General features: G+C 37.3%; 1 protein-coding gene across 3 annotated transcripts; it reads left to right on the top strand.

The window, feature by feature from the left end:
* Positions 1-1717: 1717 nt before the first annotated feature.
* Positions 1718-15446, top strand: nfascb (neurofascin homolog (chicken) b). Of its 3 annotated transcripts, none has more exons than XM_083570292.1 (27): positions 1718-2039; positions 2116-2167; positions 3828-3956; positions 4112-4217; positions 4378-4568; positions 4683-4805; positions 4932-5102; positions 5448-5559; positions 5829-6013; positions 6129-6260; positions 6407-6550; positions 6629-6740; positions 6827-6990; positions 7282-7429; positions 7520-7644; positions 7746-7847; positions 8123-8335; positions 8456-8532; positions 9092-9317; positions 9503-9618; positions 9901-10111; positions 10498-10620; positions 10749-10922; positions 11978-12109; positions 12311-12385; positions 12864-12899; positions 12998-15446. In XM_083570292.1, coding segments are annotated over exons 3-26 (3258 nt in total). In that variant the 5' UTR covers positions 1718-2039; positions 2116-2167; positions 3828-3862; the 3' UTR covers positions 12866-12899; positions 12998-15446. The 3 variants fall into 3 exon arrangements, with proteins under 3 accessions (XP_083426418.1, XP_083426417.1, XP_083426416.1); XM_083570291.1 differs by having other exon boundaries at positions 1767-2039; positions 12311-12377; XM_083570290.1 differs by lacking the exon at positions 2116-2167 and adding an exon at positions 12660-12671 and having other exon boundaries at positions 1840-2039; positions 12311-12377.
* The last annotated feature ends 9500 nt before the right edge of the window (positions 15447-24946 follow it).

The following is a 24946-nucleotide window of genomic DNA, read 5'->3' on the forward strand; positions in this document are numbered from 1 at the left end:
CACATGCATGCGCGTGTGTGCGTTTGCGTGCGTGCGTGCGTGCACGTGCTTGTGTGTGTGTGTGCTCGCACGTGCGTGTGTGTGCGTGCGTGTGTGTGTGTGTGTGTATGTGTGTGTTGATGTCATGGCCTTTTCTGCAGAGATGTTTTTGTGAGTCAGCTGCCTTGTGGGATTTGTAGGAGGGAGAAGGTTGATAGTTTATTGGGCGATAGAACTGATTCAGCAAGAGACATCATTTGTGGCATGAGTTTAAACCTAATTAAATGTTCATGCTAATGTTCATTATAATTAGATTCCTAATTACATGTACTTATACTATTTTACAATGACATTGTGTCTTTTACAACACCTTTAAAAACACCTTCCTGAAATCATATAAGAAGTCCATCTTTCATGAGATCAGTTTAATTTTCCTGTGTAAACTCAGTCAAAATTAACTGGTCAGCAGTAATGATTAGTTAATGAATTTAATAATGAATCAGGAATTCTGCCTTATATGTAGTCATTTGTAGTTATGTGTTGTCAATGTAAATAAAAAAAAAGAAAAGAAAAGACTTGTTGCTAAATTGAACTGTTATAACATTTATGCTGAGTGGTTTTCCGAGTTTTGATGCAAGTGCAGAACTGGCCGCAGCTAATAGAATAGTGGCTTTGTTGTCCTGTTCTTGAAGGAAATGGCACATTGAGTGCTCGTGCTCAGCACTGTACCTTCCGGTGCATGGCACTGACTAGTCACTGATGTCATGCCCACTGTTAAGGATCACGTAGGGCCTGGGACCATTAGCAGGGTTAGATCATACCTCTGCTTTAGGTCAACAGTGAGCCAAGACCCATTTTCCATCCTGTCATGACACTGATATTTCATTGTCCTAGTCATAATACACACTGTACACTATAAAGCATATACATTACAGACAGTTCATTTGTCAATGATTCTACTTCTACTGTCATTTGGCAGCATTTATAGAGCACTTGCAAACAGTAAGAACACATCTGAGAGCGCAGCAAATTGTTCTAGCTTTTTCTCACAATGAGTGGGATTAGAATGCATCACCCACAGGATCCTCCTGAGCCTGCTTATTCCTCTAAGCCAGAGCCAGACATTAACCAATTCCAGCCCTCAATCATCACCTCCTTGGGTTCTTAAATAAGATTTTATCAAATATTGCAACTGGACATTGTACAGTATTCACATTTGCAATCTCTTTATCAAAAGTGGAAAAAAAATCATTGCCTTTTTGGAGGAGTCATGGGATTTTTTTTGCTGCATTTTAATTTCCCAAGAGAAACAAACATTTCATTCACTGAGTTGGCTCTGGTTTTTCCAGCCAAACAATGAGACCCACACATTGATGTCATGATCAACTCTGCTACATTTTTTTATGGTGTGTTATATGACGCCAACATTGTTGAACTTTTTTTTCTAATCATTATTTAAGCATTTTATTCACTTTGGTATATTTGAGCCAGTATTTCAATAAATGTAACTTTTAAAATGTTTTTCTTTTGCTTCTGCTATCTTTTAATGCTAAATTATTTGACATTACTTTATGAATATTTTAACTGAAGACAAGAAGCAAAGTAACAAACATACAAAGAAATAGATAAATGAATAAATGAACAAACAAACAAACAAACAAACACATTTGTATGTAAATTAGCCATCTCATTGTCAGTTATAGACAGATGTTCATGAGGCAGTGAGAGTGAGTGACAGAGTGAGAGAGAGAGAGAGAGAGAGAGAGAGAGAGAGAGAGAGAGAGAGAGAGAGAGAGAGAGAGAGAGAGAGAGAGAGAGAGAGAGAAAGAGAGAGGTGGTATGTCATTCATGCTATATGAATAGGGTGGATAACAGTAGTGAGACAGCTGCAGATAGATCACATTGGGAACATCTGTCAAGATATTCATTGTTTCGGAGCATATTTCCATCCTACTGGTTTTGCCATTGGGTCTACATTTGCACCATTCTATAACTGGATTTCTATGATATGAGGATAACTGCAGATTTATCTTTCCAACAGGGGACAGTTGACATCGGAGGTAACAGTTTAAACTTACACACTTGTTTTAATGTCTTTAACTTTCTTATGACAACCATCTGCTTTCTTCTCTTCAGCAATGAGATGATCAGAAAGCTCTGTAAGTTTTGATGGCTTCAGTCTGAGCTGGTAGGCCTATGCTGCTTATTTTCATTCCCTCATCTATTTATCGTTCTGACACTTAAACCCCATGAACCTGTTTTTTTTTTTTTTTTCTAAACAAAATACTAATGTCTGTTTTTAAAACCAATCCCAATTTCATGAGTATATATATATATATATATATATATATATATATATATATATATATATATATATATATATATATATATATATATATATATATAAATTTATTTATTTTTTACTTTTTTTTATAAATACAGTATGTAACTCTAACTTTTACTTTGGCATACATCTGTGATAACATTTGTGTGCCTATTACATTAAATATAGTATTGAAAGATTATTTGTTATATATACTATACTAATGATGAGGTTAAGATAAAATGTGGGTGTTTTAAAATTATTTTACAACTATACAATTATAATGCTTTGGAATTAAAGTCCTGAGGAAGTGAAGAGAACACACCAGATTAATGCTTTGCAATATGTTAACACATGACCATCACACCAATATGTGGTTCTTTCCCATCTGTTGCTACAATGCTGTAAGCATTATGTATAACACTGGGAGGACATATAGGAAGGGGCCTAAATGTGTTCTGACATGGGGAAAGTTGCTCTGAAAAAGGGGCAAATGCCATATATGTAAATGTAAATGCACAATGCCACTGTGTACAAAGCAAAGTGCGTAAAGAAATGGCTTGCCATGGTTGAGAACTTGAGTGGCCTATATGCAGCCCTGACTTCCCTCTTGTTAAATGCCTTTCTGTATGAACTGAAACACTAACCTTCATGCCTGGTAACATTAGTATTTATTGTTACAAGTGTCAGTAACGCTCCTGTGGTTGAATGGGTTAATCATCAAGTTCAAAAACTTAGTTTTGTAAAGGTTTGAGTAACAGCCATAATATCTAGAATGGGATGCTCAAAAAGAGCACATGCTGTGGTAGTCAGTCACCCACATACTCTTGACCATATAGAGTATAAACCACAATTATTTAATAAACAAAAACACTGATTCATTTGTAATGTATTGTATATTATTAAGTTAAATGAATTGACATATAGAATAAAAAGCTATGTGATTATATGCTTGCCTATTTTATAAAATCATCTGCTAGAATTAGAAATACAATTTATAGTGGTATTCGACAAAGTGAGAGTCAGTTAGTATGGCCCTTCCACAGATTACCTCTAGTCAAAGTCAACAACTTTAGCAAATTATGAAGATCAATCAGACAATGACTTCATACACTGACTTCCTCAGTAGAGGATTCATGCTAAAAAATTGTACAAGGGCTTGTAAATTACACTGACATTACACTGACACAGTTGAAGTAATTTTATTTATATGTCCTTCTGGTGTAAAAGTAAAACATTTTTGAGAACAATATTAAGCAATAATAGGAGCAGACAAATGTAGCAAAATTGGCAGTCCAAGTTCTTACATGAGAAACAGTCCAGCTAATGTTTTGTGCTGACTGGTTTACCCTTTTGTTGGCTGCAGTGTTGGCTCCAGACTCCATATGATGTAAACTGTGTGCAAGTGGAAAAACTCTCATGACCCACAACAGTGGAAATAAGAATCTGGTCTATTTACTGTGTCAACACACAACTTTAGGAAAATACCTTTTTGTTATTTTTATTGTTTTTTTTTTTTTATTAGAATATTGGAGGCATATTGCTGGTGGATTTTCAGAGATGAGGAACAAAAGATTGCGGGAGACCCTCGCCATATTCATACTTCTGTTCCAGATGAGGAAACAGGTATCTGCAATGGAAATCCCACCTGATGGTGAGTCAAGTTCTACTGATTATCTTTCTGCATGAATACTGCATATAATATAGCATATGAAAATGACTACGATCATGTAGTCCTTGTATTATTGTTAGTGCCATTATTTTAATAGAATGTGTGTATATGTGTGTATATCTCAACCCCAATTACAGTGAGACAGCCTCCTATGATAATCAAGCAGAGTGTCCATGATTACATAGTGGAGCCAACGGACCCTATCATAGTGGAGTGTGAGGCCACTGGAAACCCTCAGCCAGTGTATGAAACATAACCTGACCGCACCAACATTTAATTTTTGTTGTCTTCTATTGCTGTACTAAAATTTGCACTTAAATATACACTAAATTAAACCACTTTATAAATATATGAGACTTCCTCCCCATGTAAATTTTATGTTATGCTGTACCTTCCTCCATAGCTTCACTTGGACTCGCAATGGTGTGTACCTAAATGTTGCTCGTGACCCTCAGGTCACCATGAAGAGGCGCTCTGGCACACTGGAGATATTTTTTTGGGGACGTCCAGAAGATTACGAGGGCATCTACCAGTGCACTGCTACTAATGAGTTTGGTTCAGCTCTATCTAGTCACATTGATTTGCGTGTCTCCAGTAAGTGTCATCAACACAGTGTCATATAGACCTGTCCTAAAATTTCATTCAACATTAAATTCAATTAATGTTATTATCTTTGTGTATTATCTTCATCGCTCATGTGGTGACCAGAGGCTCGTACCTGGCTGAAAGAATATTTGGAGCCAGTGTCTGTGTTTGTGGGTCTTCCTTTGATTCTGTCCTGTAATCCCCCAGTGGGACCACCCAAGCCTCAGACCTACTGGATGAACAGCTGTGAGCATTTATATACTTGAAATATTATTCCAAAGTTAGTTCATATAGCATGCAAGAACTTATTTAGAAGTTAAAACAGGTATATTAAAGTGTGCTTAGCTTTTGTTTCTTGGTCTGTCCCTACAGCTATGGTGCCAATTCGTCAGGATCGTAGAGTATCGATGGCATTGAATGGAGATTTGTACTTCTCCAGTGTCATAGCTGATGATGCGCTAACAAACTATGTATGCACAGCTCGCTTTCCCAACTCCAACATTATCCACCAGAAACCTCCACTAATTCTTCAGGTGCACACAGGTACTGAGGAACTCAGTAGTAATGTGTTTATGTGGGAATTTACTAATATTTGCCTTGACCCTTTGAGCCTTTCACATGGCTATGTCTGGCTGGTAAATATAGCTGTTTAGCTTTAAGTGAGGGAGAATAAAGCATATACCCCATAGCAATAACAGTTAGCAATAAATTGCAGATAATTGTTTTTTACTTATTTAAAGACAATTAATTCCTCTATGTTTCCAACGACTGCTCCACCCTGAACAAGTTCCTGTCCAGGCTGGTAATGGTCTATTGTAGTGTTTGGATGATCTTATAATTAAAGGTTTTACTGCATGCTAATTTTTGTTGTTGTTTTGAATCATTCAGCACGTATGGCAGCTCAGAATGCTCCCAAGTTCTTGAAGCCCAGAGGAACCGCCAGCACTCAGATTGCAATGCTAGGAGATGAGCTTATCTTGGAGTGCTTTGCTTCTGGAGTGTGAGTTCTATAGGCATAGTTGAACATTTCAGCAGTTCAAATTAAATTCCTTTGTAAATTAAGTGCCATATCACTAGTGTTTGAATATTATATGAATATTCACCTTTACACACTATATTAGAAGTGCAGTAATAGATAGGCGTGCTTGCTTTGTTATATTATTTATACGTCATTTTAAGTTTTATTAATGACCGAATGTTTTCTGTTGCTATGTAGCATACACAAAAGTAACACTAACCACACATGTCATCCTCTCTCTGTTGCCTCAGTCCAGCTCCCACCATCAAATGGACTAAAGATTGGGAAAGATTGTCCATGGACGGCATGAAGCTAGAAAACTTCAATAAAACATTACGCATTACAAAAATCTCTATGGATGATGGAGGCGACTACATCTGTACTGCCACCAACAGGATGGGCAGCATGGACCACATAATCACAGTTAAAGTTAAATGTAAATTTGCATCACAATGGATACCAATAATGTTCTGAAGTTGAATAATCCAACTGTTATAAAAGTGTTGAGAGTTTTCCATTAAATAATTTATTTTTCTTCTTACTTTTTGTAGCAACCCCATTTTGGGTTGAGAAACCACAGAGTCTTATTCTCTCTCGAGATGATAGTGGGCAGATAGTGTGTCAGGCTGATGGAATTCCCAGACCCCAGATACGGTGGCTAGTTAATGGAGAACCTATTGAGGGTCAGAGACATCACATGCCTTTTGAGTAATCATGATTTCTGACCACATTCACTTACACTGCTAATACAAAGATCAAATTAAATAAGCCAACTTGCCTACAACACATGCATAGTTATCTATTTGTGTGTGCTTTCTTTTGACCTCAGATGCTCCTAAGAGTCCTGGCAGACAAGTGTCAGGCGATACTTTAATATTTCGTGCTGTGGTGCCTGACAGCACAGCTGTGTTCCAGTGTAATGCCTCCAACCAATATGGCTACATCCTGGCCAATGCTTTCCTTGCTGTGTTGGGTAAAATATCTAGACTTCATAATTGTAACTGTTTTTAATGTGTGTGATTGTCCTAATAAATCCATGCTTTGTTTGTAGATATGAAGCCACGATTGCTAGGCATTAGAGATGACTTGGTCAAAGTAATAGAAGGGACTCGGACACTTCTTCACTGTCCATATTTTGGATCGCCAAAACCTGACCTGCGCTGGTAGTGCAAACTTTTAATATCAGATATGACTTAAATATGTAAGTGTATGTATGTGCCTAGTTAAAACTGCATGCATTTGTTTGTAGGTCAAGAGGTGGAGTGAGTTTATCAGAGGGAAGTCGATATAGCATTCTTTCCAATGGAACACTGGAAATAAAACGCACCAAACTCCAGGACCAAGGAACATATCTCTGCATTGCTAGTAATGTCATTGGACGAGATGAGATGGAGATGCAACTGGAGGTCAAGGGTGAGCGTCTTAAACAGAACTTATTCAGGAATTTTTAATCAGCATATTTAGTGCATGGTGAGCATATATTGTAGAATCGTCTAATCAGACAAATAAAACAAACACAAATTCTAGACTACAAAATTAGGAGCTGGAATTAAGTTTGAGATTAGTTCACTGTTCTGAGGTTTATATAGCATTTAGGTGGATTTATTTGATCGAATCGACGTTTTATTAATATGGTGCATTGTGTTTCTGTGGTTGTACTGTGTTATATTTATGAACTGACATAGAGTCATTTTTTTTTCCCAGAACCTATTAAAATCATTCGTGCCCCACATAATTTTGTTGTGATAAAAGGAGGCTTGGCACAATTTGACTGTAAGATCCAGGTTGACCCAACCCTGGAGGTAAAAGTCACCTGGCTCAAGGACAACAAATTCCTGATTTTTGGTAGAAGGTAAATGAGCTGATCAAAAACAATGCTATGTGAATAATTAGTCCTAAGGGCGTATCTGTGACATTTGTACATTTGTGTTCATTTGTGCAGAATGACTAAGGATGAGGACTCCATGAGCATTGCTGATGTGTATAGAAGAGATGAGGGGATTTATACCTGCAGAGTTAAGACTGAAGTGGAGGAAGTCAGTGCATCAGCCAAACTTATTGTGATGGGTACAAACACACACAGGACCATAAGAGAGAAACATGAACATTTATGCAGAGTTGGTTAATGTGAACGACATATAGGTTAATTTTCCTTCTTTGTCTGCTAGATCGTCCTGACCCACCTACTGACTTGGAGGTGTCAGATCCTTCAGAACGAAGTGCTAGACTCACCTGGGTGCCAGGACTGAGCAACCACAGCCCAATCAAAGGCACATTCACATCCACACACACACACACACACACACACACACACACACACACACACACACACACACACACACACACACACACACACACCCACTCACACACACACACACACACACACACACACACACACACACACACACACATATTCTGTTAAGTTATTAATTATATACTTTGTATTTATACATTGTTCCAGAAAGCATTTGATTACTCTCCTAATTATTACTCTAAAACTTTTTTTATGCACATAAAGCAAATAAAAGTGAAATTTCTCTTTTAGAGTATCTGGTGCAATACACAGAAGATCTACTCGCTGATTATTGGCTTGTGGCTAGTGGCTGGAAGAACTTGACCAGTTACCCTGGCCACCTGAACTCTGTCGTATTGAAGCTGATGCCGTTTGTTGAGTACCAGTTTCGGGTTGTGGCAATCAATGTGATTGGCCCAAGCAGACCCAGCAAGCCATCTATGTATTACGAGACTGGTGGAGCTGGTTAGTAAGACATTATTAGTGCTTTGGTCAGACCGTTTGAATGCAGCAGTAATCTTGTACAGCTTTTAACTGTCTGAACTGAATTAAGACAGTAGTAACTATCTGTTTTAAACATTTTAGTGCCAGATGCCATTCCAAGAAACATCAAAGGTGTGGGGACTGGAGTGTTCAGAAATAACATGGAGATCAGCTGGGAGGTGATGATTGGACAAACTTATGAATGGATGCATAGATGAATAAAAAGGATAGATGAATGAATGGATGGATAGATGGTTGGAGGGATGAATGGATGAATGAAAGGATGATGGATGGAAGGATGCAGGATGCATGGATACATACATTTTAAATAAAGCTGTAGGTTTGGTTTTACCTTTAGTGTGAAGCACTAAACGTCTTTTTGCCCAAAAGTCTTGTTAAAAAAAAGAAAATGTCTTAATGTTTGCTGATGTTAGATAACAAGCCTAACAATATCTGCATTGTATGTTCTCATTATATCCAGTTTATGTTCTCATAAAAACCCATTTGCCCAGTTTTTACTTACCCATGGATTGGGCCGATATGTTATTGGGTAATTATGTGACCTGATATCAATTTTTGCTTCTTTTTTTAAGCATGTTATTGTTATGAATACACTGCAGTATAGCACTATCTTGCTAGGAAGCTAGGGTAGACACAACTGTTTGTGGTACCAAATTGTAACTGACTCTACACTTATTAATTTTGCTTGGCTCTTTTTCTGGTGTGCCTTGTGTGAAGCCTTTGGAGTATAGCGAGTGGAATGGGCCAAAGCTTGGCTACATGGTGTGGTGGAGAAGAAGAGATTCCAGAGAGGAGTGGAAAAATTACACCACTTACTGGTGGTGTAGTCACATCATCTATGAGACGGACACCTTCACACCATATGAGATTAAAGTGCAGGCCGTTAATTACTTTGGCCTCGGACCAGAATCTCCTGTGATTATTGGATACTCAGGAGAAGATCGTAAGTAATGCTACACAGCTACACATACATGCCCATACACACACACACACACACACACACACACACACACACACACACACACACACACACACACACACACACACACACTATTTTGCTAGAGGGCATTACAAGCACATTACACAGTGAATAAAATTCCTTGTCTCAAATATAACATGATTTAATAGGTCCCACTGCTGCTCCAACTGACTTGCATGTCTCAGATGTCGAGAGCACAGCACTGACAGTCCACTGGCAGCCTGTTCCCCAAGCCAGCATCATGGGGGAGATTAAAGAGTACACGGTGAGACCTGGAATCAGTCATTATTCAGTCAGAGTGACATGTCATGAAGAACATCCCAAGAATTGATTATAAATAAATATAATTTAAACATCTATACACTGAAATGCCAAATATGCCAAATATAGTCCAATGCAAAAGTTCTAACACAGATTATTCCAGACACTATTTTGTATTATTACCTTTTAAACCTTATTTGTCAGGATTAATGAGATTTAATCTGGTTAACATCAGCATGTCTGTGTTTTTTTCAACATTCTCTGTTTTGTTGTTGATGTTACTCAGGTGTATTACTGGAGAGAGAGCAGCCGCCTGCCCCATCACAGCGTCACTACAAGAATCAAATCTAAGAGTTTTAAAGCAAATGGACCTCGACTGACTGGCACCCTAAGTGGCCTAATCCCCTACAGCAATTATAAGATCTACATAGTAGTGGCTAATAACCGCTTTGAGGGTCCACCAAGCAACAGGATCGAGTTCCAAACTCTTGAGGGAGGTACTCATGCATAACTTATTGTATAAGCCAATATAATGTTTAGTTAATATAATGTTTTCATGAGAGAATTTTTTGTATAAAAAATATGTATTGATATTAATTGACTGGCCATGGTGTGCTGTCGAAATATCTTCTACTCAGTTTCCACAAAATAATACACAATACAATACAATAAACTTCTCATTGGCTTATTCCTTCCTTTATGTAAAAGAGACTTCTAACTCTGACACTATTCCTTGGGTGGATAATAACATGATAACAACCACCCTCTTGTGGGTGAATCTGGGATTCCTGCTCACCAAACTGTGAATCTATTGCCACTTGCTGAATGAGAAGGTTTAAAAAAAATGGTACTCAGTCACCCATCTGTTTTCTCTCATCTACAGTGCCATCAATACCCAGATCCTTTAGGATCATGCATAGGCATTATGACACCATCTACTTGGACTGGGAGGAACCTGCAGAACCCAATGGCATCCTGACCGGATACATCCTCAAATACCAGACATGTGAGTTAACTCTGCTCAGTTAATGCTAAAAGATAATAGACGACAATAAAAGACAATAAAAAAATTAATAATTCAATATGTTTAATATGTATCAGTATGTTTAACTTTTTTTTTCTCCTACTGTGTAGTAAATGTGTCAGCAGGAGAGAGGGTGCAGGTGGAAGAAATTCCCCCCAACACCACACATTTCTCTTTGCGCCGTTTTGACCGCTACACTCGCTACAGGTTCAGTCTGGCTGCTCAGACACAGGTGGGGATGGGAGAGGCATTCACAGAGGAGTCGCCCCATTTCACAACAGAGGGTAAAAACATATTCAGAGTCGTCTATTTCCATCCTTTTCGTTACACTTCACTTGGCTTCTTATAAGGTGGTGTCAGCAGTATTAGTCTGTAATGTCCAACAAAAACATGTGATAAATGAATTAACATTTGCAGAGAGACATCTAATAACCTGATTCATTAAAATTTCACCAAGAGTGATGGATAATATAAATTTCGTCCAATTTCTTCATATATTATAAAAAAGGTGATTTCACATTTCATTGCTGTATTTTATTTAAATTTGTGTGGAGGCCAGATTTCGTATCTAATCCTAAAGTTGCTGCCTGTGGTTCAGGGCAGTTTAGTTGTATTGTCAGCACTTCAGTTACGGAATGATCAGTCACCAAGACTGATGTGGCTTTGATGTTATAATGATATCAGCGTAAAACTACACCACAACCAGGATGGCAAGGTTCATTGATGAAATCATTAAACAGGTTTCACATAGGAAATCTATCTTTCATCCTTTTAAGAAGTTTGAATTAGTGGGGTCTTGTTATTAAGAAAGTGCACATTGAACTGGGCAGATTTAAGTCTTTGGGAACAGGACCGAGACACGGGGGTTAGAATGCTTTGATAATAGAAGTTTTGGGGGGATGGGAATATGTGGACAAAAATGACCTAATGATCTAATTCTTTAAATAATATATCATGGAATAAACAAAGCTACATAAATTGGGTGAATGGGATTGTAATGTCATCAGAATCAAAGAAGCATATTGGCTGATTACATCAACTGGGATCACCCAAAAATCCCAGACGTTTCAAACAAATTGTTGTCTAGCAGTTTTTGGACAATTAATTGGAAAAGTTAGATAGTAACTTTTTTTGGTGCTGGAGTGGACTATAAAATCATCAGTACAAACTATCACAAACTTTGCGGAGCATGTCTTTGAGTACATCTTTAATGAAGGCTTGGACTATTGAGCGATTAAACAAGACATATGGCATTAGCAAGTATTCATAGTGTCCTGATATATTAAATTGACAAATACTTTCTCGTTATTCTCGTAAATTTCTTTGTGTGTTTGAGCAGAATATACCCGGGAACAAGTGGATATAATCACGCAGGGATGGTTCATCGGGTTGATGTGTGCCATTGCACTTTTGGTTCTCATCATGCTCACAGTCTTCTTCATTAAAAAAACACGTGGAGGAAAGTACCCAGGTATGATCACTTACAAAATGTTTTACAGTTACAAATGTGCATCCACATATTTCAAATGTAAAAATTGTAGGTTTGTATCCATACAGTAACACAATCATTAAGTAAATAACTTATAAAGGTAAATAAATGAACCAATACAGCAAAAGTAAACTTGCCAAAGCTAAAATAAATAACTTTTAGCTCTTGATTTTCTCTTTAAAGTGAGAGACAAGCAGGATTTTGCACTTGACTCTATGGACGAGAAGGATGAGGGGTCTTTTGAATACAGGTGCATATGTCTAATAAATTTCTCTTTTATTCTGTAGAAATATGTTAATTTTATTGTTTTGTAAACACAGAGCTTATGTCAACTTTGCAATTAGAAATATTAATATGAACACAATGAAGTATTGTACTTATGTGACTTCATGTCATGATTTAACCCTGTCACACCACATTATGCAGAGAATATGCATCATAATAACTGTCCCTCTCTTTCTTGTAAATTCATCCCTCAACTGCCTCTCATCCCTGGTCATCCATTCTTATTTTTCCCATTGGGCCCCTGAAGGTCTCTTGAAAGGTATGATGTATGTCATACGTAATAACCTGTCTATCAGGTTCTTTGTGTAACATGTTATTTTACATACTAACCAACTATTAAATACTATATTAAAAAAACTCAGCTTCACCATAACCCCATTTTAGTGCTAGTGAAGGCCTGTTAGTTATTACTGAATGATGTTTTGTTTAAACTCCATGTTATTTACTGTAGGATAGCACGTGTACCCACACTACCCTACTCCAGAAGGTACGTAATGTGTAAAACTTTTGCATAAATTATTCATATCTGCATTGTCCAGAGATATGTCTACATGTTTGGGTAAATACCTGTATGTGTTTCTTCAGAGAGGATGAAAGCCGCCAGGGTCGGATTCAGGGACACATGCAAATGAAGACAAACAGTGATGACAGCCTGATGGAATATACTGAAGGTGACGAGATCGAGTTTAACGAAGACGGTTCCTTCATTGGTGAATATACTGGCACCAGTAAGAGAGAAAGAGAGTCTTTTGCATAACGCAACTCCTAAATATGGTGGGGGAGTGCAAACGACAGGGTGCCCACTGGTCCCTGCTAAAACCCTGATTTGACCTCAGTCACTGCTGAGCATTGATGGATGACTATACAAGCCAAACGGAACTCGCATGCCTTTGGCTACATCATGCAGCAATTGAGCCTGAATTATGGCAGAGGCATTACTTTACTAGACAAAAGTATGGATGTAAGCAGTGGGTTTTCAATAGACAACATTGATATGTGTAGTTATTAGAAATATTATTTAGAACACTTCACTGTGTACCATTTTAACTCCACATTTTCGATATTATATGGGAAAAGCAGGAAACAATTGTTAAAAAACAACTTTAAAACAGTCAGTTTACTGATATTCGGAGTCGATTCAGTGTCTCTTGAATGTGTATAGGGTTATGCTGCAGTAAAACTGTACATTTTAAAGATAAATTACTATGAACTTTAGTCATGGGCATTTTTACAAATGCTAGTAAACACAGAATGGCTTGTGTCCAAATATGGCATATACACTTCTAGACCTGTGCAAATGCGAATTTATGAATTCATATAATTGTGTTATGATCAGAAATGATCATATTACTAGTGAATTGATCATTGATCAAGTCATTGATAAGTTGATTGGTACAGGGTATTTAATTATTGTAATTAGATACAATAGATCTTTCTGGTTATCTTTTAGGTGCTACTCAAACTTTACAGAATTGAACTTTATGTGCTTTCAGGGAGTTTCCTTCCCATTCCTGTTACCTTTATTAATAATGGTTCTAAGTAGAACCCTTTTAGGTACCATTTAACTATCTAAAGAACACTTGAAGAATGCCCCTTTTTAAAGTGTATGTTTTTGAAACATGGCTATTTTGGTGTTCATTCTGTGTTAGTTTTCATGACTCAAACAGAATGTTTTTTGTTTTTAATACATCAATCAGTCTTTTCATGTTTGTGAATGAAAAGAAGTCAGTGACACCATGGAGGATATGCATGTGTCTGATCATACTGTTGATAAAATAAAATCATTGATTTGGATATGGATATTAATTAATTAAGCTGACCAGAATATGACAATGCATTTTTATCTCTGTGATTAATGTATATACTTGTCTGAATTTGTGTTAACACAATGAAGTGAAAGTCCTGAGACACTTATCATTTCTAATCCCTGTCTGTGTGTATAGTCACAGCTGTATAATGCAAACCAGACAGTGTAACAGTTTGTCTTTATTTAGTTTGTCTGTCATGTCATCATCTTTTGCCATATAATTTAAACTGTATGGAGTTTTGTTCGGTTCCACCTCTAACTACTCTAAATATTGAAATTTTTATCAGCGCTTTAATACTCTCATAGTCATACAATGATCCTAAATAAAAGAAACAATATTTGTAAAGTTATGTCATGTTCACATGCTGTCAGGAAACACTGTACAGGTTCATGTTATTCAGAATTCAATTTTCTTTATAAGCCATATTAAAAAAAATTGTTCCACTTAATATTTAGTCATAGCATAGGATTCCATAAGCCAAAAGCTTTTTACTTATTTACTGATTGAAAAAAAAATGCTGGATATATATAATTAAATAATTATAAAATGTTGAAACATATGCAATGCTCTATCCTATCTCTAATAATAAGATAAACAATTTCCATGTTTTCCAAATATGACAAATCAACATGACTTTGAAATCAACATTGTGTTATATTAAAAATCCCCCACATGGCCATGAGTCTGTATGATATACAGCATCCTGAAATTATCTTAAGCTTTATGCACATACATTTAGTTGCAACTCGCAACCCTAACCCTAACACTTTGCTAACATTTATCAGGAATACTACTACTATTTTACTACAGAGATAGCTTGACACTATATCAATATCTGCCATCAACACTATATTACACTTTATTCTCAATTGCTTTAAAGCATTTCTCAGATCAGAAATTAAATTCTCTAAACTACTTGTTTAACCTCCACATAATGTAGTCACTTGTGCTCATCATAAAAGCATTTCTTGTTGTATTGATCACATTTTAAATGCTTTTGTACATTCATTTATTTGATTGTGTACAAGTGTCTGTTGTTTTCTACATTATCAGTTGTTTATGTCATGTTGGTCAAAATATATTATACTAATTTCACCTGAATAGTTTTAACCCCTAAAACATCCCAGCATCAGTTCATTGCATAAGTCATTGAATGCAAAATGGTTAAACCAGTTGTCATCATTTGTCATCTAAAATTTCTATTAAACTTTTTTTTTTTATGTAAATGTTGAATTGATCAATTGTGCAGATGAATCTTGAATGTCACTAATAGAGGGACGTGTCAACCAATCAGATCAACCAATATCAACTAGTTCTATAAAATAGGTCAAAGGTGAATCTTGTGAACCTTCAATTGGCGACAGAGGAAAACACAGAATTACAATTTCAAAGAATGGAGGAATAACCAAGAAACGGACGAACATTATTACAGTACAGTTGAAGTGTGAATCCTTTCTACTTTTATGCAATCAATATAAATCAAATATGCAATCAAATAAATTAATTTGTGCTCCTGAAATTCATATATACCATACAGAAGAAATTCAACTTTGTGCATTATTAATCATTGTAATTCAAACCATAGTTTTTATAAAGAAACACTGAAACTGTGTGCCGTCATACGGGTAACATTATCAAACATTTTGACGATATTGTTTGTGATAAATGATGAAAGGTCTTGTCATTCTGATTGACACAAATACTTACTTTTACGAGATTAATTAAGGATTTTGAGAAAAAGAAAGGCTTTTGCAGAAATCCAATGTGTTGTACTGTTTGTACAAATTGTTTTGAGAATGTACTTCCTGGTTTGCAAATATTAAGGATCATTCGAGAAATGTTCTAAAGCAACTGAGAAAAACTTTAAGCTTCACTTTTAGGTTCCTGTTTCAACATTATGATTATATTTAAAGGAAGTAACTTCATAGCAACTTCCTATAATTTAACGTTCTGTTTCACAAAAATATTTCTAACATTGAGCTAGACTTGTTAATATTTAAAATGTTTTTTTAAACCTTGAGATCTTTTTGTCTCATGGTTTGCTTTGCTTATGGCAAATTTTTAATTATTATTATTATTAATTATTAGTAATATAACTGAAACCAAAGAGTGCTTTAAAAAAGCTGAGAAACTACATACTATCACTTACAATATATACTGAATACATACCTCAATTTAATAAATGTATAGTCTTTTTAATACTTTCTAGCAAATCCATTTATAATTTAATGTATTTTTTATTTTAAATTACTGATATTCTGAATTTTAAGTGATTTGCTTTGTTGTATGCATGCAAACTCTCTGGTCCGAGACTAAGCAGGTACGTACCACACAGTTTCTCAGAATGCTCTCAAAGGTACAGCAATAGAAGCTCACTAATATCTGAAGAGATAGTTAAGCTTCTCCAGACTTACAGTGCTTTTGGAAATATTCAGACCCCTTTCATTTTTTCATTTATGTTTTATCACTTTTGGCTAGATGAAAGCCTTTCCTCATTACAAAACCCATGAAAGTCTACTTAGAGTTGCACACACTGAAGGACTCAGAGTGTGTAGAACAAGATTCTCTGGTCTGATGAAACCAAGTTTGACTTAATTTCTAGATGTAATGTGTGGAGGAAATCAGGAACCGCTTATCACCTGCCCAAAAGCATCCCAATAGTGAAGCATGATGGCGGCAGCATCACGCTGCTGTGGTGTTTATTTTGCAGCAGGGACTTCTAAAAACAATCTAGAATTAACTTTGTCATTATGGGGTTCCATACCTCTTCACCTGTGAGACCTTTTATAGAGAGATGTGTGCCTTTCCAAATAATGTCAAATCAATAAAGTTTTAAACTGGTCGATTCTAATCAAGTTGTAGAAATATCTTAGCAACGGTTAAAGAAAACTGGGAGGCAATTTTTGCTAATATTCAAGTGTTGTTGCCAAGGGTCTGAATACTTATGTAAATGTGATATTTCAGGTTTTTTATTTAAAATAAATCACAGCTATTTAGAGAATTCTGTTCACTATATCATTCTGGGGTACTGAATGTATATTAAGCAGGAGAAAATAGATTCATTTGAACAATTATAGTATCAGGCTACAGCATAACAAAATTTTAAAAAGTAAAGGGCATTGAATACATTCTGAATGCACTGTATTTATCACTACTAGTTTTATGTAACAAGATCCACACGTTTATAAGCAGAAATAATGACATAAAAAATGTAGACGGATATTCAGCAACTTGAGATCCTTGCCCTTTACTTGAATGGCAAAAAAGTACGTCACAAACTAACGTCAGCAGAACGTTGCCCAGAGCATCACACTGCCTATAATGCAGTATTGGCTTCTTCTTATAGTGCAACCTGATGCCAGCTCTTTCCAAAGTAAGCAACACACACACACACAGACACACACAGACACACACACACACACACACACACACACACACACACACACACACACACACACACACACACACACACACACACACACACACACACACACACACACACACACACACACAGCCATCCACATGATATAAAAGGAAACATAATTCATCCACTTTCTTCAATTGATTAGTGTCCAATTCTGATGCTCACATGCCCATTGTAGGTGCTTTCAGTACTAGACAGGGGTCAGTCTGGGCATCGTGACCAGTCTGAGTCTATGCAGCCATGTATGCAGCCAGCTGTTATGATGTGTATGTTCTGACACCTTTCTATTATAGCCAGCATTAACAATGTAAGCCTTCTTTATTTGACCGATAGTAGTTTTTGATCATTAGCAGGCATACTAATATTCTTCTTCTATTTTTTTATTGTTTTTTATTTTCATACAATAAATTATATTTGTATTATATCATTACATTGAACTGAACACATTACATGTTTGAAAAATATGTATATATATATATATATATATATATATATATATATATATATATATATATATATATATATATATATATATATATAAATATATATATATATATATATATATATACATATACAGTGAGAAAAATAAGTATTTGAACACCCTGCTATTTTGCAAGTTCTCCCACTTAGAAATCATGGAGGGGTCTGAAATTGTCATCGTAGGTGCATGTCCACTGTGAGAGACATAATCTAAAAAAAAAAATCCAGAAATCACAATATATGATTTTTAAACTATTTATTTGTATGATACAGCTGCAAATAAGTATTTGAACACCTGAGAAAGTAAATGTTAATATTTGGTACAGTAGCCTTTGTTTGCAATTACAGAGGTCAAATGTTTCCTGTAGTTTTTCACCAGGTTTGCACACACTGCAGGAGGGATTTTGGCCCACTACTCCACACAGATCTTCTCTAGATCAATCAGGTTTCTGGCCTGTCGCTGAGAAACACGGAGTTTGAGCTCCCTCCAAAGATTCTCTATTGGGTTTAGGTCTGGAGACTGGCTAGGCTACGCCAGAACCTTGATATGCTTCTTACAGAGCCACTCCTTGGTTATCCTGGCTGTGTGCTTCGGGTCATTCTCATGTTGGAAGACCCAGCCTCGACCCATCTTCAATGCTCTAACTGAGGGAAGGAGGTTGTTCCCCAAAATCTCGCAATACATGGCCCCGGTCATCCTCTCCTTAATACAGTGCAGTCGCCCTGTCCCATGTGCAGAAAAACACTCCCAAAGCATGATGCTACCACCCCCATGCTTCACAGTAGGGATGGTGTTCTTGGGATGGTACTCATCATTCTTCTTCCTCCGAACACGTTTAGAGGAATTATGACCCAAAAGTTCTATTTTGGTCTCATCTGACCACATGACTTTCTCCCATGACTCCTCTGGATCATCCAAATGGTCATTCTTAAACTTAAAACGTGCCTGGACATGTGCTGGTTTAAGCAGGGGAACCTTCCGTGCCATGCATGATTTCATACCATGACGTCTTAGTGTATTACCAACAGTAACCTTGGAAACGGTGGTCCCAGCTCTTTTCAGGTCATTGACCAGCTCCTCCCGTGTAGTTCTGGGCTGATTTCTCACCTTCCTTAGGATCATTGAGACCCCACGAGGTGAGATCTTGCATGTAGCCCCAGTCCGAGGGCGATTGACAGTCATGTTAAGCTTCTTCCATTTTCTAATGATTGCTCCAACAGTGGACCTTTTTTCACCAAGCTGCTTGGCAATTTCCCTGTAGCCCTTTCCAGCCTTGTGGAGGTGTACAATTGTGTCTCTAGTGTCTTTTGACAGCTCTTTGGTCTTGGCCATGTTAGTAGTTGGATTCTTAATGATTGTATGGGGTGGACAAGTGTCTTTATGCAGCTAACGACCTCAAACAGGTGCATCTAATTTAGGATAATAAATGTAGTGGAGGTGGACATTTTAAAGGCAGACTAACAGGTCTTTGAGGGTCAGAATTCAAGCTGATAGACAGGTGTTCAAATACTTATTTGCAGCTGTATCATACAAATAAATAGTTTAAAAATCATATATTGTGATTTCTGGATTTTTTTTTTTAGATTATGTCTCTCACAGTGGACATGCACCTACGATGACAATTTTAGCCCCCTCCATGATTTCTAACTGGGAGAACTTGCAAAATAGCAGGGTGTTCAAATACTTTTTTTCCTCACTGTATATATATATATATATATATATATATATATATATATATATATATATATATATATATATATATATATATATATATATATATATATATATATTTTTTTTTTTTTAAAGCTTCCCAAAAAAAGTTTTTTGAAAAAAGCAATGTGAGTGTGATGTTTTCCCTTTTATATTTGAGCTTTCGAAGACTTGAAATTTACCTGAAATGTTAAAACATTTATAGAGTTCCATCTAAAAGTGTCAGACTGACAAGGTAAAGTTTGTTTGCTTGTTTGATCTTTTCTTTGTCCCCACTTTTGCCTTTTCCATTCCTGTGGAAGAGGTTAAGCTTGGTTCCAGAATTCGTCTGTATCGCTTTGCAATAGTCAAATCTGTCTTTTTGATTCTTACTAAAGCTTCTTATTTAAATCTTGTGGCTATTTTTCTGCTCTCAACGTTTTCTTTGAATGGCAGACTCTGATATTTTTACCTCTGCTGACACTGTCAGTGTTGTCACTGATTGTTCTTTTTGGTTTTGTTTATTTTTCTCTCACAATACTTCTCTCAACTATAAACTGTTATCTGGTTGTTAGTACAATAGTGTTTTCTCTCTTTTTCAGGGCATTCCAAATTGTTCTTATGGCTATGCCTAATGCCAGTGCAATGGCTGGGGCCAATTTTTCTACTTTTCTCAGCTTCACACACAGTCAGCTCTCTTGTCTTCATGTTGGTTTATCTTTTTAAACAACAAACGCACAATCTTCACACGTGAAACCCAGGGCTCAGACCAAGAGTAAACATTCATAGATATTAGATGTTTAAACAATCTATCTAACAGGGCACACCTGGGCAACAAGGAACACCTGTTCCACTATTTTTAATCTCTTGAACAATGTTTGTGTCAAAAATAAAAGGTTTAGCACATCTAGAAATAAATATCAGGAAACGAAATTTATATTCTGATCTTACTTTCATCTTTTCACCCAAATTTCGTCAGTGCTTTGCTACTCTGATATATTTTTTTTGGAATGGACTGTACATTTAGTTTATTAGTTTTTGTTAGTTCTTTTTACTAGTTATATCCTATGTCTGTTATTTGTATAACTTACATTTTCTTTAGATGGATACAACTAATAAATCTGTTGATTATTCACTATTTTCTTTCGTCATTCTATTTTGCACTTATTTCCTTTTACAACCATTCAAAGCCACATGTTCTATTCATCATGTTCATGTTTTTGTCTGCTTGACAGGACCATACAAATTTGTTTATCTCAAGATCGTTAACACCCTGAAACTGAGTTACAGCACAGTGGCAAGGATCATACAGAGGTTTTCCAAGATGAGTTTCACTTGGTGCAGGCCTCGCAAGGGACTATCAAAGAAGTTTTCATGCTGTGTGTCAGGTGCAGAAGCTAGCTTCTAAAAACAGCTGCATGAATTCTGCCAGAACTGATTTAGAGCTTGCAAAAGTGGAAGGTCCGCTTGTCAGTGCTCAGACCATACGCCGCACACTGCAACAAGATGGTTTGCATGGCCGGTGTCCCAGATGGAAGCGTCTATTGCAACTGGCTCACAAGAAAGCCTGCAAACAGTTTGCTTAAGACATCCTGTCCAAAAGCATGAATTAATGTCTGTGGTCTGATGAGACTAAGATTAACTTGTTTGGCCCAGATGGTGTCCAGCACGTGTGGAGACACCCAGGTGAGGAGTACCAAGAAAGGGGCTCAGGGGCTGCATGATTGCTGCTGGTTCGGGGGAGCTGCAGTTCATTGAGGGAAACATGGATTCCAACATGTACTGTGACACACTGTGACAAGCAGAACATGATGCCCCCCCCCCCCTTTAGAAACTGAGCTAAATGTCAGTTTTTCAACATAATAATAAGAAAAACTGTAACATGTAGCAATGAGACCAGTATAGGTGTATGTGTATAATGCAAAGAATAACTGAAGCACTATAGCATGCCTTTAGCAATACATTTTGAGGTAATAGCTGTCACAGTCTGTCAGCTGTTTTCACAGTGAAATAATGCAATAATGCAGGCAAAAATCAGTTTATATCTATTTATTTTTACCAAAATGTACAGTGTATGTCTCTGTACCATGTATTTCTTTGGCCATATAATTTAAAATTAATGCAATTTTGCTCCTCCATGTACAGCTGTAAATATTGAATCTGTGCTTTACATATTGTATCTGTATAGCTGTCTGGGAACCACCAGCCTCGCCTTCCCTCAACGCACGGCACGCTCGTAGTAACTCCCCATCATACTAAATACCTGCACCTGGCGCTCATCACCGCGCAACCCTCTTTAAGACCAGCTCTGCCACCGTGTCTGATCTTTAAGTATAAGGGAGATTTGCAGACCTGTAGTAACTACAGGGGATTTAAGTTGATCAGTTACACCATTAAATTATGGGAAAGAGTAGTGAAAGCCAGGCTGAGAGAAGAGGTGACTCTGTGAGCAACGAGGAAGAGCACCACAGATGCCTAATTTGCTTTGAGGATGTTGATGGAGAAAGTATAGAGAGGGTCAGAAAGAATTGCATTGTGTATTTGTGTATTTAGAGAAAGCATACGACAGGGTGCCGAGAGAGGAGTTGTGGTATTGTATGAGGAAGTCAGGTGTGTCAGAGAAGTATGTGAGGGTGGTGCAGGACATGTATGAGGACAGTGTGACAGCAGTGAAGTGTGCAGTAGGAACGACAGACTGGTTTAAGATGAAGGTTGGACTGCATCAATGTTTGGCCCTGAGCCCTTTCCTGTTTGCAGTGTTGATGGAAAGGTTGACGGACGAGGTCAGACAGGAGTCTCCCTGGACTATGATGTTTGCGGATGATATTGTGATTTTTGGTGAGAGAAGTGAGCGGGTTGAGAAGAGCCTGGAGAGGTGGAGGTACATGCTGGAGAGAAGGGGAATGAAAGTCAGTAGGAGTAAGACAGAGTACATGTGTGTGAATGAGAGGGAGGGCAATGGAGTGGTGCGGTTGCAAAGAGAAGAGGTGGAGAAGGTGGAGGAGTTCAGGTACCTGGGGTCAACAGTGCAAAGTACTGGAGAGTGTGTTAGGAAAGTAAAGAAAAGAGTGCCGGCAGGGTGGAGTGGGTGGAGAAGAGTGGCAGGAGTGATTTGTGATAGTAGGGTATCTGCAAGAATAAAAGGGAAAGTTTATAGGACTGTGGTGAGACCTGCGTTGTTGTATGGATTAGAGACAGTGGCATTAAGTAAAAGGCAGGAGGCGGAGCTGGAGGTAGCAGAGCTGAAGATGCTAAGGTTTTCGTTGGGCGTGACGACGATGGACAAGATTAGAAATGAGTTTATTAGAGGGACATCGCATGTAGGATGTTTTGGTGACAAGGTGAGGGAGGCAAGATTGAGATGGTTAGGACATGTGCAGAGGAGGGACATGAGTTAATTTGGTAGGAGAATGCTGAGGATGGAGCCACCAGGAAGGAGGAAAAGAGGAAGGCCAAGGAGGAGGTTCATGGATGTGGTGAAGGAAGACATGCAGGTAGTTGGTGTGAAAGATGTATAGGACAGGGTGGAATAGAGATGGAAGAGCCGCTGTGGCGACCCCTAATTAGAGCAGCCAAAAGAAGAAGAAGAAGAAGAAGAAGAGGAAGAAGAGGAAGAAGAGCAACGGCAAATGGCACGGTGGATTGTGTTCACCGACAATGTTTTCTGGAAGTATTCCTGAGCCCATGCTGTGATTTCCATTACAGTAGCATTCCTGTATGTGATGCAGTGCGTTCTAAGGGCCCGAAGATAATGGGCATCCAGTATGGTTTCCCGGCCTTGACCCTTACACACAGAGATTGTTCCAGATACTCTAAATCTTTGCAGTTTTTCTCTGAGATACACCTTTCTCATATTGCTCCACTATTTTTCGCCACAGCATTGGGGGAATTGGTGATTCTCTGCCCATCTTGACTTCTGAGAGGCTCTTTTTATACCCAATCATGTTGCCAATTGTCCTAATAAGTTGCAAATTGGTCCTCCAGCTGTTCCTTATGTGTACATTTAACTTTTCCAGCCTCTTATTGCTACCTGTCCCAACTTTTTTGGAATGTGTAGCTCTCATGAAATCCAAAATGAGCCAATATTTGGCATGACATTTCAAAATGTGTCACTTTCAACATTTGATATGTTATCTATATTCTATTGTGAATAAAATATAAGTTTATGAGTTTTGTAAATTATTGCATTGCTTTGTTATTCACAATTTGTACAGTGTCTCAACTTTTTGGGAACCGGGTTTGCAAATACCTGCACCTGGCGCTATTCACTGCGCAAGACCCACTCTGCCCCAGTGTCCTTGTCCATTCTACAGTTAATGCTGGGGAACTCTCTAAGACTAACTCGCTGTGGATTAACCTTTTATATGGACTTTGACTTTCTCAAAGATTACTCAGATTCTATTAACTTAGTCTTTTTCAAGGTTTACTCGGATTCTATGGACTTTGCCTTTCCCTAGGACTACATGGATTCTATGGACTTTGTGGGTTCTATTGTGGCTTTCTGTGTTGGACCAGTGTTTCTTTATTAAACCTTGTTCATCGGCACTTCGGTCTCCGGCACTGTTCATCCGGCCTGACAATAGAAAACATTTTGTCTGTGCTGTAAATAATGTATTTGTGTTAAAAATATTGTGCCTTCGCTATTGATCAGTCATTAAATGATCTAAAGAAATATACATGAACATACATAATGATTATTAATAGATGTAGCCCACAGTAGACAAACTAATTAATTAAAACATTTAAAATTATTAATCTTTTCTTGTTAGAGGAATAAATCTCAAATGATATTTCTTATGTTGAGTCAGACAAACTGCTATAATAACCAGCCCTCTTTGTTGCTCAAATGTCACTGGAAAATTCATGCTGTTCCATAAGTCTTTCACTTATGGATATTTTTTCATTTACATTATGTAAATAATGATCTGGAACACACAACAAAAATCAATGGTATTTCCAGAGACAGCTCTAGACAATTTCCCTAAAATTGGGAACATCTTGTTACATTTCTGAATTAATTTGTCTGCTACCATGAGCTCCATTACCAATAATGATTAGTGAGTCCAAACCAGAAGCAGCCATGAAAGCCAAAGCCATGACAAGATCTTCACTGTTCTTGACCGAACTGCTTG

This window comes from Silurus aristotelis, assembly GCF_946808225.1.
Source record: "Silurus aristotelis genome assembly, chromosome: 19".
Classification (NCBI taxonomy): Eukaryota; Metazoa; Chordata; class Actinopteri; order Siluriformes; family Siluridae; genus Silurus; species Silurus aristotelis.